The sequence below is a fragment of the Carcharodon carcharias genome, chromosome 3 (genome assembly GCF_017639515.1).
Source record: "Carcharodon carcharias isolate sCarCar2 chromosome 3, sCarCar2.pri, whole genome shotgun sequence".
Taxonomy (NCBI): domain Eukaryota; kingdom Metazoa; phylum Chordata; class Chondrichthyes; order Lamniformes; family Lamnidae; genus Carcharodon; species Carcharodon carcharias.
Genome location: NC_054469.1, coordinates 64569568 through 64583136, shown reverse-complemented (window position 1 = coordinate 64583136; position 13569 = coordinate 64569568). Strand labels below are relative to the sequence as shown.

The window sequence follows — 13569 nt, the reverse complement described above, 5'->3', positions numbered from 1 at the left end:
ATAAAGCAATGGCATTCTAAAAAAATACCCAATTGCTCAGATTCACAGAAGAATTTGCGTTCAGTGATACACAAATAAATTTGAGCAGAAACTTAAACAAAAAATTTAATTCTGATAACTAGAGCAATTTTGAGCATAACTTGCACCCAGATTGGCAGTGTGCCCATAGCAGAAACTCCATGGGCCATACCTTTCGATGAAGTGGTGATCGAGTCAGATTGCTGCTCCACTCGAAAGTTCTCACCTGAAGATTCAGCCGGTCCTAACCCCCCGACCTTCCGAGTCAGACCAGGTGAGATCTGGGCAGTGCAGTGTGTCCCTGGGGCCTAGCGTCGAGGGCTGTAGAGTCAAAGGTAAGGAAGCCACGCCACCTTTTTTACAGCACCAGCTGCTGTAAACCAGGTAAATTTAAAAGTCAGCCAGGTTTAAAGGCCTTTGACGAGGTAACTGGATAAGGTAAGCAGATAGGATTTAGCTAGGGGGGTGAGGGCCTGGTTGGGCTAGGTCAGGTTGGGCCTTGCGTGGTGGGGGGTGTGGTTGGGCCTGTGGGGGAGGTGGGAGCAAGGTGGTCCGATCGGGTCAAATTGGACTAGGCCTTGAGGATGGAGCCGGCGGGGGAATTCGGGCCTTGGGAGGTGTACAGTCAGGCCGGGCTCGGCTGGGCCTTGTGGGGGTGGGTCAGATGGCCCTGGGCCTAGCAGGGTAGTTGGGGAGTTGGCAAGGTACTGTGGGGGGGCAGTGAATTCCCATGGGTGGAAGGGTAAGGATTGGCAGATATAAACATTCCAGGATTTATATGTTTCAGGCAGGATAGATAGGGAAGTAGGAGTGGTGGGGGAGTTGCACTGCTGGTTAAGGGGAATATCACAGCTGTACAACAGGAGGACACCTCGGGGGGCTCATGCAGCGAGGCAATATGGGTAGAGCTCTGGAATAGGAAGGGTGCAGTCACATTGTTGGGGGTTTACTATAGGCCTCCCAATTGCCAGCCAGAGGTTGAGGAACTAAGTTATGTAGGCAGATTTTGGAAAGATGTAAAAGAAATAGGGTTGTTGTGGTGGGTGAATTTAACTTTCCCTATATTGACTGGGAATCACTTAGTGCTAGGGGTTTGGATGGTGCAGAATTTGTAAGGTGCATCCAGGAGGGATTCCTGAGACAATATGTAGATAGTCCAACTAGGGAAGGAGCAATACTGGACCTGGTATTGGGGAATGAACCCGGCCAGGTGGTCAAAGTTTCAGTAGGGGAGCATTTCGGGAAGAGTGACCATAATTCAGTAAGTTTCAAGATACTGGTGGATAAGGATAACAGGAGTCCTCGGGTTAAGGTGCTTAATTGGGGGAAGGCTAATTATAACAATATTAGGCAGGAACTGAGGAATCTAGACTGGAGGTGGATATTTGAGGGCAAATGAACAACTGATATGTGGGGGGTTTTCAAATATCAGTTGATAAGAATTCAGGACTGGCATGTTCCTGCTAGGATGAAGGATAAGCATGGCAAGTTTCAGGAACCTTGGATAACGAAGGATATTGTGAGATTATTCAAAAAGAAAAGGGAAGCATTTGTAAGGGCTAGAAGGCTGGGAACAGATGAAGCTCGTAAAGAATATAAAGAAAGTAGGAAGAAACTTAAGCAAGGAGTCAGGAGGGCTAAAAAGAGTCATGAAAAGTCACTGGCAACCAGGATTAAGGAAAATCCCAAGGCATTTTATACATATGTGAAAAGCAAGTAGGTAGCCAGGGAAAGGGTAGGCCCACTCAGGGACAGAGGTGGGAATCTGTGTGTGGAGCCAGAAGAAATGGGAGAGATACTAAATGAATACTTTTCATTAGTATTCACCAAAGAGAAGGACTTAGCGGTCGATTTGTCTAGGGAAGAGTGTGTAGATAGCCTGGATCATGTTGAGATCAAAAAAAGAGGAGATGTTAGATATCTTGAAGAATATTAAGGTGGATAAGTCCCCAGGGCCAGATGGGATCTACCCCAGAGTACTGAGGGAGGCAAGGGTAGAGATTGCTGGGGACTTGACAGAAATCTTTGTATCCTCATTGGCTACGGGTGAGGTCCCAAAGGACTGGGGAATGGCCAATGCTGTTCCATTGTTTAAGAAGTGTAGCAGGGATAATCCAGGAAATTAAAAGCTGGTGAGCCTTACGTTAGTGGTAGGGAAATTATTGGAGAAGATTCTTCGTGACAGGATTTACTACCATTTGGAAACAAACGGGCATATTAGTGAGAGGCAGCATGGTTTTGTGAAGGTGAGGTCGTGTCTCACTAATTTGATTGAGTTTTTTGAGGAAGTGGCAAAGATGATCGACGATGGAAGGGCAGTGGATGTTATATACATGGATTTCAGTAAGGCCTTTGACAAGGTCCCTCATGGCAGACTGGTACAGAAGGTAAAGTTGCATGGGATCAGAGATGAGCTGGCAAGATGGATACAGAATTGGCTTGGTCATTGAAGACAGAAGGTAGCAGTAGAAAACTGCTTTTCTGAATGGAGAGCTGTGACTGGTGGAGTTCCGCAGGGATCAGTGCTGGGACCTTTGCTGTTTGGAGTATACATAAATGATTTGGAGGAAAATGTAACTGGGCTAATTAGTAAGTTTGCAGACGACACTAACGTTGGAGGAGTTGCAGATAGTGAAGAGGATTTGTCAAAGGATGCAACGGGATATAGATCGGTTGGAGACTTGGGCGGACAGATGACAGATGGAGTTTAATCCGGACAAATGCGAGGTAATGCATTTTGGAAGGTCTAATACAGGCAGGAATTATACAGTAAATGGCAGAACCCTTAAGTGCATTGACAGGCAGAGGGATCTGGGTGTACAGGTCCACAGGTCACTGAAAGTGGAAACGCAGGTGGATAAGGTAGTCAGGAAGGCATATGGAATGCTTGCCTTCATTGGCAGGGGTATTGAGTATAAAAGCTGGGAAGTCATGCTTCTGCTGTGTAGAACCTTGGTTAGGCCACACTTGGAATATTGCGTGCAATTCTGGTTACCACATTATCAGAAGGATATGGACGCGTTGGAGAGAGTGCAGAGAAGGTTTACCAGGATGCTGCCTGGTCTGGAGGTTATTAGCTATGAGGAGAGATTGGAGCAACTCAGATTGTTCTCACTAGAGTGACGGAGATTGAGGGGCAACTTGATAGAAGTTTACAAAATTATGAGTGGCATGGAGAGAGTAGATAGTCAGAAGCTTTTTCCCAGGGTGGAAGTGTCAATTACTAGGGGACATAGATTTAAGTTAAGAGGAGAAAACTATAGAGGAGATGTGCGGGGCAAGTTTTTTACACAGAGGATAGTGAGTGTCTGGAATTCGTTGCCAGTGCAGGTGGTGGAAGCAGGTACGATAGTGGTGTTTAAGAGGCAGCTTGACAAATACATGAATAGGATGGGAATAGAAGGATACGGAGCCCGGAAGTGCAAAATATTTTAGTTTGATGGGCAATATGATCGGCGTAGACTTGGAGGGCCGAAGGGCCTGTTCCTGTGTTGTACTTTTCTTTGTTCTTTGTAATCCCATGGGGTGGGAAGGGTGGTCTCATAGTGGGGTGGCCGAGTCCCGGGGGAGTGGGGGTCATCCCATGAGTAAGATTGGGGGATGGCCTTGTGGGCAGGGTGGAGGTGTCCCATGGGGCCTGTGTCCTGTGGCGGGATGGGGAGATCCCCATTGAGGGGAGAGTTTGCACTTCACAGTCAATTACCATGTAAACCTTATCTGGGGGTGGGGTGGTGAGAGTGGATGGGGCGTGCCAACATACATTTGGCATACCCCCCACCCCAGGTACAACGCCCTGGAGCTGGAAAGTTATGACCCCGTGTCTTTTTGAATGTGCATAAAAGCGGTAGTTCCCTTGGATATGCTGACTGAGCTATGTGAGTCATCTGATATAATCAGTCATTATGATTACCACAAAATACCTAGATTGATAACCAGGGGGCAAAGGCTCCAGCCTCCTTATGGCCCTAGTTCTAAATGATTGTCATATTGGACTCAGAATGTTAACTCTGTTTCTCTGTCTAAGGATGCTGCCAGACCTGCTGTGTTTTTCCAGCATTTTCTGTTTTTATTTCAGATTCCCAGCATCTGCAGTATTTTGCTTTAACCATTATGTCCCAACTCTCTATCCAAACTCTATCACTACTCCATATCGGGCTATATCAAGCCTCCCCACAAGAACAGATACAAACTCAATCTGCACTTTCCTTCTTGATCCATTGACCAACACCAAATTCCATGATTTATATCTGCATGTAAGGTAACAGTTTATGAATTTGAATTTGTAAATGCAAATGTCCAGATAGCTATGTTGGGAATTTAGAACAAAGATAAACTTGTAAAATCTACCCTATATTTTATGTATTTCATATATTACATTTTTACAATTCAGTGCACCTATACATATTTGTTATACAATCAATATTACAGCACTTAATATTCAATATATATTTATAAAAACTATATTTCAATCGCATTATTTTAAATACGTACATAATTGGATATACTTACATGTGCTTTCGGTAATGTATTTATGTATGATTATGTTTTCCATGCTCAGCCATTCTATTTGTAATGATCACAGAATGAGAACCAGAAGCAGATAAAAAAAAAGATTTACTTCCTTATATAACAGCTACATGAGGAGCATAGATCTTTTTCTTTAATTATCTACTTTCAGAGAAAGAGCAATTTATCAATAAGGAATGTAACGGGAGATCTTCTATTAATGTTTATTTAATATTCTGTTAAAAAATTCAAAGCTAACTTGCAGTTTCATTTTTCATTAGTTCTTTAATTTGTTTTGAATTCTCGAAAGTTCCGGTGTGCATCCTTTGGGCCCATTTGCATTATGTCTACCAATGAATACCAGTGTCTAATTACATTCAATTAAAGATGCCAAGATGTGGAATTATTCAAATTCAATTGTGCTTTAATTACAGTGCCTTTTGCCAAATGATACCATCTCAATTGTAAAGGAAGATAACGAGGAGCACCATCTACATGAGGATGCCTTTCACAGGCTTTCGATTCTTCTTCTTTACTATATCATTAACATGAAAGATATCTGCACTTCAAATATTCATCCAAAAGTTGAGGGCTACAGATTCTATCTCAGTAAGATTTTAAGCTTAAAGCCACATCAAGATTTAAATCATCTGTCTCATGATGAAATCAACAAACTTTTGGAAATCATTCAAGAGCATTATACATTTTCCTCCTGGACTCAGGTGAGGGAGGTCTTCTTATACCAAAGTAAAGTGAGCAGTGGATATTCTATCATGAATTTTGTCTTCAAGTTCAGGAAAATTAATGTTGGCAAATGGGACACACAAACATACATACAAAAATACAAATTAGGGGCAGGAGTAGGCTGCTTGGCCCTTGGACCTTGCTCCACCATTCAATAAGATCATGGCTGATCTGATTGTAACCTGAAGTCCACATTCCTACCTACCACTGATAACCTATCACCCGCCCCTTGCTTATCAAGAATCTATCTACCTCTGCCTTAAAAATATTCAAAGACTCTGCTTTCACCGCCTTTTGAAGAAGAGAGTTCCAAAGACTCACGATCCTGTGAGAGAAAAAAATTCTCCTCATCTCTCTCTTGAATGGGCGATCCCTTATTTTTAAACAGTTACCCCTAGTTCTAGATTTCCCCACAAGAGGAAACATCCTCTCCACATCCACCCTGTTAAGACTCCTCAGGATCTTATTTGTTTCAATCAAGTTGCCTCTTACTCTCTAAACCTCAGTGGATACGCCAAGACTGTCCAACCTTTCCTCATAAGGAACTTTTCTAATTTTGAATATCTGGAGAGTGAAATTAATCTTTGGGAATAGAGCAAAACAGTCAATAGCGAATTGGCAGTATTTTCTTTTCTATTGCAGTTAATATTGTGTGGATTGTAAAACGGACTGCCAATTTATCATCGCCTATTGTGTGCTACTGCTGAGGACTAATTTCACCCCCCTAAAATCTCAGCATTAAGCTTGTCTGGGTCAGGAATAACATAACAAAAATATATCTCAGAGAAGAAATCCTCAATGGAATAATGTGACATATTTCCATTTCACATATGAGACTTCTCAGAGATTTCCAATTTGGTGTCAAATTGGTTCCAGTTTCATACAGTGGGCCCATAAACCCACCAGGAAATGGGCTGAGAAACCAAACTCATTCCATGCAGTCAAAAGAGATTTTCATTCTATGTCCTATTCTGATTTGAACTCCATTCCCAGAGCTAAAAAGCAACCCCCTAATTAACTGTATCACACAGAACTGCTAACAGATATTCTTTTTCAGCATTCAAAAAAATACTTTTTTTGGAAGTATTGTACTAGTAAAATGTGTCTTTTTAAAGTTGCAATACACTAATGAGCTTTTTCAACAATGAAGGCATAACAAAAACATTGTTTTATTTTCTAGTGTATTGATGCAGACTGGCTGGAAGAGAAAGCTGGCATAGTGGGTCCACTGGGTGCTGATGAAATTACAGCCCCTCGTCTGGCTGGTGCAATCATTACTTCCATTCTGCAAGGACTTTGTATCAGAGGCTTAGATTTACCCAAGCCACACTTTTTCACTGAATTTATTTTCAGATCACTAAACAGTACAACTAATATAAGTACTGCAGGTATGCCGTTTAATCGAAACATCACTGGTGATAATCCTTCCTAAACTAAAGGAATATTATTGTCATTTAATGAAAAAGACTGACAGTATTAGAAGTTGTTTGAATTCTGTCACAATTCTAACAATAATTGTGATAATGAAGGGATTTAAGGGTATAATAATTATCACCGTATTGAATGTGTTCTCCAATTTTTACTAACCATAAAATAGCTTTCGTGGTCATTGCTCTAGCCCACAACTTAGCACAATTATTAAATTCAGTTTTATAAATTGCCATGTTGAAATTGTGAACTGTCAGATTTAGATTAATGGTCCTGTAGCATGACTGTTAAAGTACTGTAGCAAATGCATAAACTACAGTTACCCTTGAATAACGACAAGATAATGGACAACACCCTGGGTCCCATTTTGGCTGCCTTTGCCTGACAATAATGGGTTAGTAATGGCATCAAATTGGATCCAGCAGCCCTAATGACATATTAACGCTGGGGCCCTGTGACATAAATACGACCTCAATTATTATTCTAGACCAGGACTAGTTGGAGACTTCATAGTGCAAGGCCCACTAAAGTAATCTGGACTGTTGCCAGGGCACTTACCATCTGTGATTAGGATTCCCCACCGCAAACATTCCTTGTTCATCTCTTCCCCTGAATTAAAATTGCTTGTGGCACAACCTTGAGGCCTCAAGGCTCCCTGTTTGGTGCCCTGTAGCTCATCTGTCAGATTTAAATTGTAGGAGCCTTCTCCCCTCCAGAATGAGCAGCCAATTGGTATGCATCGGCTGGTTGCATGTCCAAGAATTAAAATAGATCCTTCTGTCTCTTTGCAAATTTTACCTGCCTCAGAAGATGGAATGGGCTGGGTATAACTGCTGATAGGCAACATGCACATGGTTTGTGGTGGGCTAAATGGCTTATTGGCATTATTTATTCCCCTCTTTCATTCAGACCTGAATCATCTCCTTAATCAGCTGGGTTTGGGAAAATATTTTGAATCACATTCACATGATCATGAAGATGATCGAAGCACAGAGAAGCAGTTCAAAGATTCTGGCCATCTACGCTTTGCAATAAAGCATAGCCAAGATCATCATGAATGTGATCATGTACACGATGATGATCGATTCACATGGGCAAAGGTAAAAGAAATGTAATAATTGACCTGATTTCCCTTTGGAGGAATGGTATCAATCTAAATTTTAATTTCCCCTGTTTTTCTGTTATTACACATGATAATCTATTAAAATTAGTATTTTCAGTTGACTATAGTTTACAACAATAATGTTTTGGGAACAGTGGAAAATACACAACTGGTAAAGATACAGTTCAAATTGGCCGATCCCACAAATCTCATACTGTATAATCATCCATTCCCTCAAATAGTTATTCAATTCTCCCTTAAATTTTTCCTCACTGTTTATCTCCACCATGTCCCTAGGCAATCTTTTCTCCATGTTCACCATTCTTTGAGTCAAATTATTAAATCAAGCCTGCCCTTTGTCTTGTAACCTTGAGCCTCCTTTGTCTTGTAACCATGAGCCTATATTTTTTGGTTCTAGTGTTTTGGCTTTCTTGAACAAATTTGATTTATCTATTCCCTTAGGAATCCTGAATGCTTGAATGATATCTCCTCTGAGCCATCACTTCTCCAGAATAAACTGACTCTTCAACCTTTTATTCATAGTTCAAATGCTGTAAGCTACACCTCAGTTTGGCTGCCCTTTCTGCATTGGCTTTAATGCCTGAATATCCATGCTTTAGCACAGTGATAAAAATTGTAAACATTCTGAAGTTGTGAAAGTTGTTTTATAAATGTAAGCTCTTCATTTCAGACTCAATCATCTCTTGGGAGTTATGCTCTCTCGCACAGTCCATTTGAATGTCTTTACTGCTGCCACATATTGTATGGACCCATCAACTCTGTGAAATTCCTGCCTATACTATGCAGGAGCGGCAATTGTGGAGTGGTTCAGAGAGTGGGTGGGGACCTGTGCATTAACTACCAGATACAGATAGGATTGGGTGGGCAAAGCAGATGAGCAGCATTGAAAGGGGAAGATGAGACGGTGAAGTAGAATGGACAGTGACGAAAAATAAAAATAAAAATAAAACTAGATGGCGGTGAAAGTGGGTGTAGTGATTGTGGGTAAAACCTTTTCTACTGCTTTTAGGGGTCATGTAATTGTACTGAGGAATCAGCCCTAAGCGGGCGTAATCTTGGTGGTGGAGGTTTCTAGTCATGGGCCTGGTTCAAGCATGTAGTTTCCACAAGAGCTCTGTAAATAAAATTATTCATTTCAGGTAAGAAATCTGTCCAGCACATCAAGTTTATTACAATTGGTGATGAGGCTAAATAGCTCCGACGCTGCACCTTGCCTCGTGAATGTGAATACATCAGATCTTAAGGAAAGAAAGCAAAGTATGCTCACCAGTCATGCCACTTTTCAGCAGAATTGGCTCTTATGACTCATCCATGGAAGACTGGAGCCAGTACATAAAGCGTCTAGGTTTTTATTTTGTTGGGAATGAAATAACAGTGGAGGAGAAGCAGAAAGCAATACTTTTAAGTGTCTGTGGTAACAAGACATATAACCTCATCCTTAGTCTGACGACCCCAAACGTGCCCAATTCTAAATTTTTTAACGAGCTGGTAGGCCTCTTGAAGATACATTTTCAGCTGACGCCATCGGTAATTATGCACAGATTTAAATTCAACTCTAGAGTAAGGGCCCTGGGTGACTGAATCACAACTTATACTGCGAAGTTAAAACAGTTGACCGAGCATTATGACTTTGGAGATACACTCAATGACATGTTGTAGGATCGTTTGGTTTGTGGCGTACATGACAACACCATTCAGCGCCGTTTACCTGCAGAAGTTAATATTGACTCGAAGCGCACCATGGAAATAGCGCTAGCAATGTAAAGTGCTGAAAGGGACTTGCAAGCTTTGCAGAGTATGCAACATGGTGCCATTCTTCAGTTGGGGCAGGAACCTACTGCCGAGCCTGGCGTGAAAACCAGGGAGACAACAGCCAAGTGGGACACGGTCCCTGCTGCTCGAAAAATGAAAAGGAATACGGGAGGATCTCATCAGCAATTCAGAAATTAATTTGTTACCAACGTGGGGGTAACCATGTATAGGAACCCTGCAGATTTAAAGAGGCAGGATGCCACTACTGTCACAAAAAAGGGCATGAATTAAAGCAATGCAGAGTGAAATCGAGACAGTCATTCAGGCAGCAGGTCAAGTTAAATGGCGTGCAATATATAACTGAATCAGAAGCTGCTGATTATAAATACTGATATTTATACCCTGTGCAATGTCAAAGTAGTAAAAGCTGAACCAATAACCGTCACTCTTCAAGTGAATGGGAAACCTCTAATCATGGAGGTAGACACATGACCATCAACCACGGTGGTAGGAGAACACACTTTTAAACACCTAAGTGAAGGTACCCAGCCACTGAATCTGGAGCAAACTACAGCTTAAATGAAGACATACACTGGAGAGTCAATACAGGTAAAAGGCATCGCCTCAGTACCTGTGTCCTATAAGCAACAGACAGCCCAACTTCCAGTGATCATTGTAACAGATGAAGGACCTTGTCTTCTGGGCCGTGACTAGTTACAAAAATTTAAGTTCAGCTCCTCAGAAATATTTCAAGTGAGAACGGGAAGAGAGATTGAGTTGATACAGGAATATGACAGTGTATTTTGGAATGAGTTAGGAGAATCACAGGACCTTCGCAGGATGCAAGGATCCCTCAGGTCAGAGTTAGTTCCATTGGAAAATCATGAAAAGAAACAAAACGAATATAGTGCTACTCTGAACAAACTGAAGGAACAGTTGGCAGAAAAACTCAACAATGTTCAATGTCCTAGGAGGAAGCCAAAGGATACAAGAAGGAGACAGAAAAACTGAAGAATCAGCTAACTGAAACCAAAGAGGCATTAGAAAGAAAAGCCATGGAACTTTCCAAGATGCAAGTGGGTAACGAAGCTATGGGTAACTCAACCACCATACTGAGCCAAGTTAAGATTTCACCAAAGAGAAATTTGGCCGAATGTGAAATCAAAATGAAGAACGAGACAAAACTCTGCAACAAGCAGAAAAAGAAAAGACAGAAATCAAACCCGAAAAGCCAATAGGCTATGTCTCCAAAATCCTTGCTGCAGCCAAGAAGGGTTATTCACAGCTTGAAAGGAAGGTTTATCAGTAATATTTGGAGTAAAGAAATTCCATCAATATCTTCATGGTCGACATTTGAGCATAGTGTCAGATCATAAGCCACTAATGGGTTTATTTACATAGAAACATAGAAACTAGGAGCAAGAGTAGGCTATTTGGCCCTTCGAGCCTGCTCTGGCATTCATTATAATCATGGCTGATCATCCAACTCAATATCCTGCTCCTGCTTTCTCCCCATATCCTTTGATCCCTTTCGCCCCAAGAGCTTTATCTAACTCCTTCTTGAAAACATACAATGTTTTGGCCTCAACTACTTTCTGTGGTAGCGAATTCCACAGGCTCACCACTCTCTGGGTGAAGAAATTTCTCCTCATCTCAGTCCTAAATGGTCTACCTCGTATCCTCAGACAGTGACCCCTGGTTCTGGACTCCCCCACCATCGGGAACATCCTTCCTGCAACTATCATTTATCTTCCTGCATTTAGCAAAAATAAAACAATCCCGCCAATAGCCGCAGCCAGAATTCAATGATGGGCTTTGATTTTGTCAGCGTTTGAGTATGCACCGCCTGGGTGTCCGTATTGCAAACGCAGATGCCCTCAGTCGTCTTACATTGCCAGATAGCATTGTACATGCTCCAGTGTCACAAGAAGTTGTACTTGTGTTGAATTTCCTGGACTCTTTGTCAGTCTGTGCAAAGCAAATAAAGAATTGGACAGGGATCCAGTTTTATCAAAAGTCCGAGACCAGGTATTGCAAGGATGGTTGAATGCACTAGTCTCTGAACAGATAAGACCATTGTATGCCCAAAAAACTGAGTTAGATTGTCAAGATGGAATCTTGTTGTGAGGATCAAGAGTTGCCGTCCCTTCGCAAGGAAGAGAACCACTCTTAACAGAGCTTTACAGTGCACATCCAGGCGTTTTAAAGATGAAGATGCTTGCACGAAGCTGTCTGATGGCCAGGTTTGGACAGTGATATAGAATGAACGGTTAAGCACTGTCTCCAGTGTCAGCAACAACAGATGTTGCCCGTTTCAGCTCCACTTCATCCTGGGGGGGGGTGGGTGGGGTGGGGGGGGGGGGGGGGGGGGGGGGGGGGGGGTGGCGGTTGGGGGGTGGGGGGGGGGTTGGGGGGGCCTGATTGACCCTGGGTTAGACTACATATAGACTATGTAGGTCTATTTTTAGGTACCATGTTTTTATTGATCATCGATGTACATTCTAAGTGGATGGATGCATATGAAGTTAGATCACCAACATCTTGTGCAGTATTGAAAAACTGCACCAATGTTTTAGTTGACATGGCCTCCCAGAAGCCATTGTTTTGGATAACAGTACTGTCTTCACTAGTACAGAATTCAAGAGATTCGTGAGTCTGATGGGAATTGAACATATTGAAAAACAGCACCATGTCACCTCTCATCCAATAGATTAGCAGAAAGTGCAGTGCAAACTTTCAAAACAGGAATGAAGAAGTTATTCGAAGGAACATTAGAAACTTGAATTTCACATTTTCTTCTCAATTATCGTATGACTCCTCACGCAACTACGGTTTAACATTGTCTGAAACACTGCCTTCATACAAGGTTTAGTCTGGTGTTTCCAAACTCAGAGGGGAAGGTAGAGAAGAGCCAGAGTAGTTAGAAAGTGAATCACAATATTCATAGCAAAGCTCAAAAATTTACTATGGGAGAGACAGTTTTTGTGTGGAATTTAGGAAATGGTCCTAGTTGGGTTCCTGGTATAATTGTCTCTGAAATTGGTCCTTTGTCATATCAATCAGAAATGGAAGACCGGATTGTTTAAAAACATGTGGATCATCTAAGGAGTGGAGAAACATTCGAATAACCAATTATTCCACCAGTAATTGATGTCGAACTTTTTGTCCCTGAGGTGACACATTGACCTAGAATCGACATGCCTGATGTCTCTGCTGAATTAAATAATTCTGAACTGCCATTTTCTAAGCATGTCCCTGATGCTGCAGTTCCCGGTCATGTCAATCCAGTGGGAGAATCTCAAGTTGTAGAGCTACATCGCTCCAACTGAATTGGAAAACCACCTCAGAGACTTAATCTATAATCATGAAGTGTGTATATCTGTAAATGCTGTGGATTAAGATATTCTTGTAAATATAAATGCAAAAAAAAAATTAAAGGGGGAGGATTGTACTGATTGTGGGAAAGACCTTTCCTACCGCTTTTAGTGGTCACATGACTGTACTGACAAATCAGCCCTAAGTGTGGGTAATCTTAGGGGCGGAGCTTTCTAGTTGTGGACCTGGTTCAAGCATGTAGCTTCTACAAGAGCTCTGTAAATAAAGCTATCCGTTTCAAGTAAGAAACCTGTCCGGTACATCAAGTTTATTACAGAGGGAGAGAATGAATAGCAGTGGAAAAGGGCTTGAACGATGTGTGAAATGTGAAAATGTTTCCAATGAAGGGGAGGAAAATGAATGGCAACGAACGTGTGTGGAATTGGATGGAGTAACGTCTCTGTAATCTTGGCTCAGAAGGATGAAATGCCTAACGTATCTATTTTAGAATGCCTTTGAAAACTATAGTTAAAGTTAGTTGAATATAGGACAGTGATTGTTGAGGTCATGGGAGATGGCAATGAAGCCCAGACTAACGCTTTGGGGACGTGGGTTCAAATCCCACCATGGCAGCCGATGGAATTTGAATTCAGTTAATAAGTCTGGAATATAAAACTAGGCTC

General features: G+C 41.9%; 1 protein-coding gene across 1 annotated transcript in view; it reads left to right on the top strand.

Annotated features, from left to right (window-relative positions):
• LOC121276002 (zinc transporter ZIP12-like) overlaps positions 1 to 13569 on the top strand; it is a 95890-nt gene that overhangs the window by 13549 nt on the left and 68772 nt on the right. The window contains exons 3-5 of the mRNA XM_041183946.1: positions 4959 to 5246; positions 6449 to 6656; positions 7606 to 7796. Coding sequence (XP_041039880.1) covers positions 4959 to 5246; positions 6449 to 6656; positions 7606 to 7796 — 687 coding nt within the window. The remainder of the gene's footprint in view (positions 1 to 4958; positions 5247 to 6448; positions 6657 to 7605; positions 7797 to 13569) is intronic.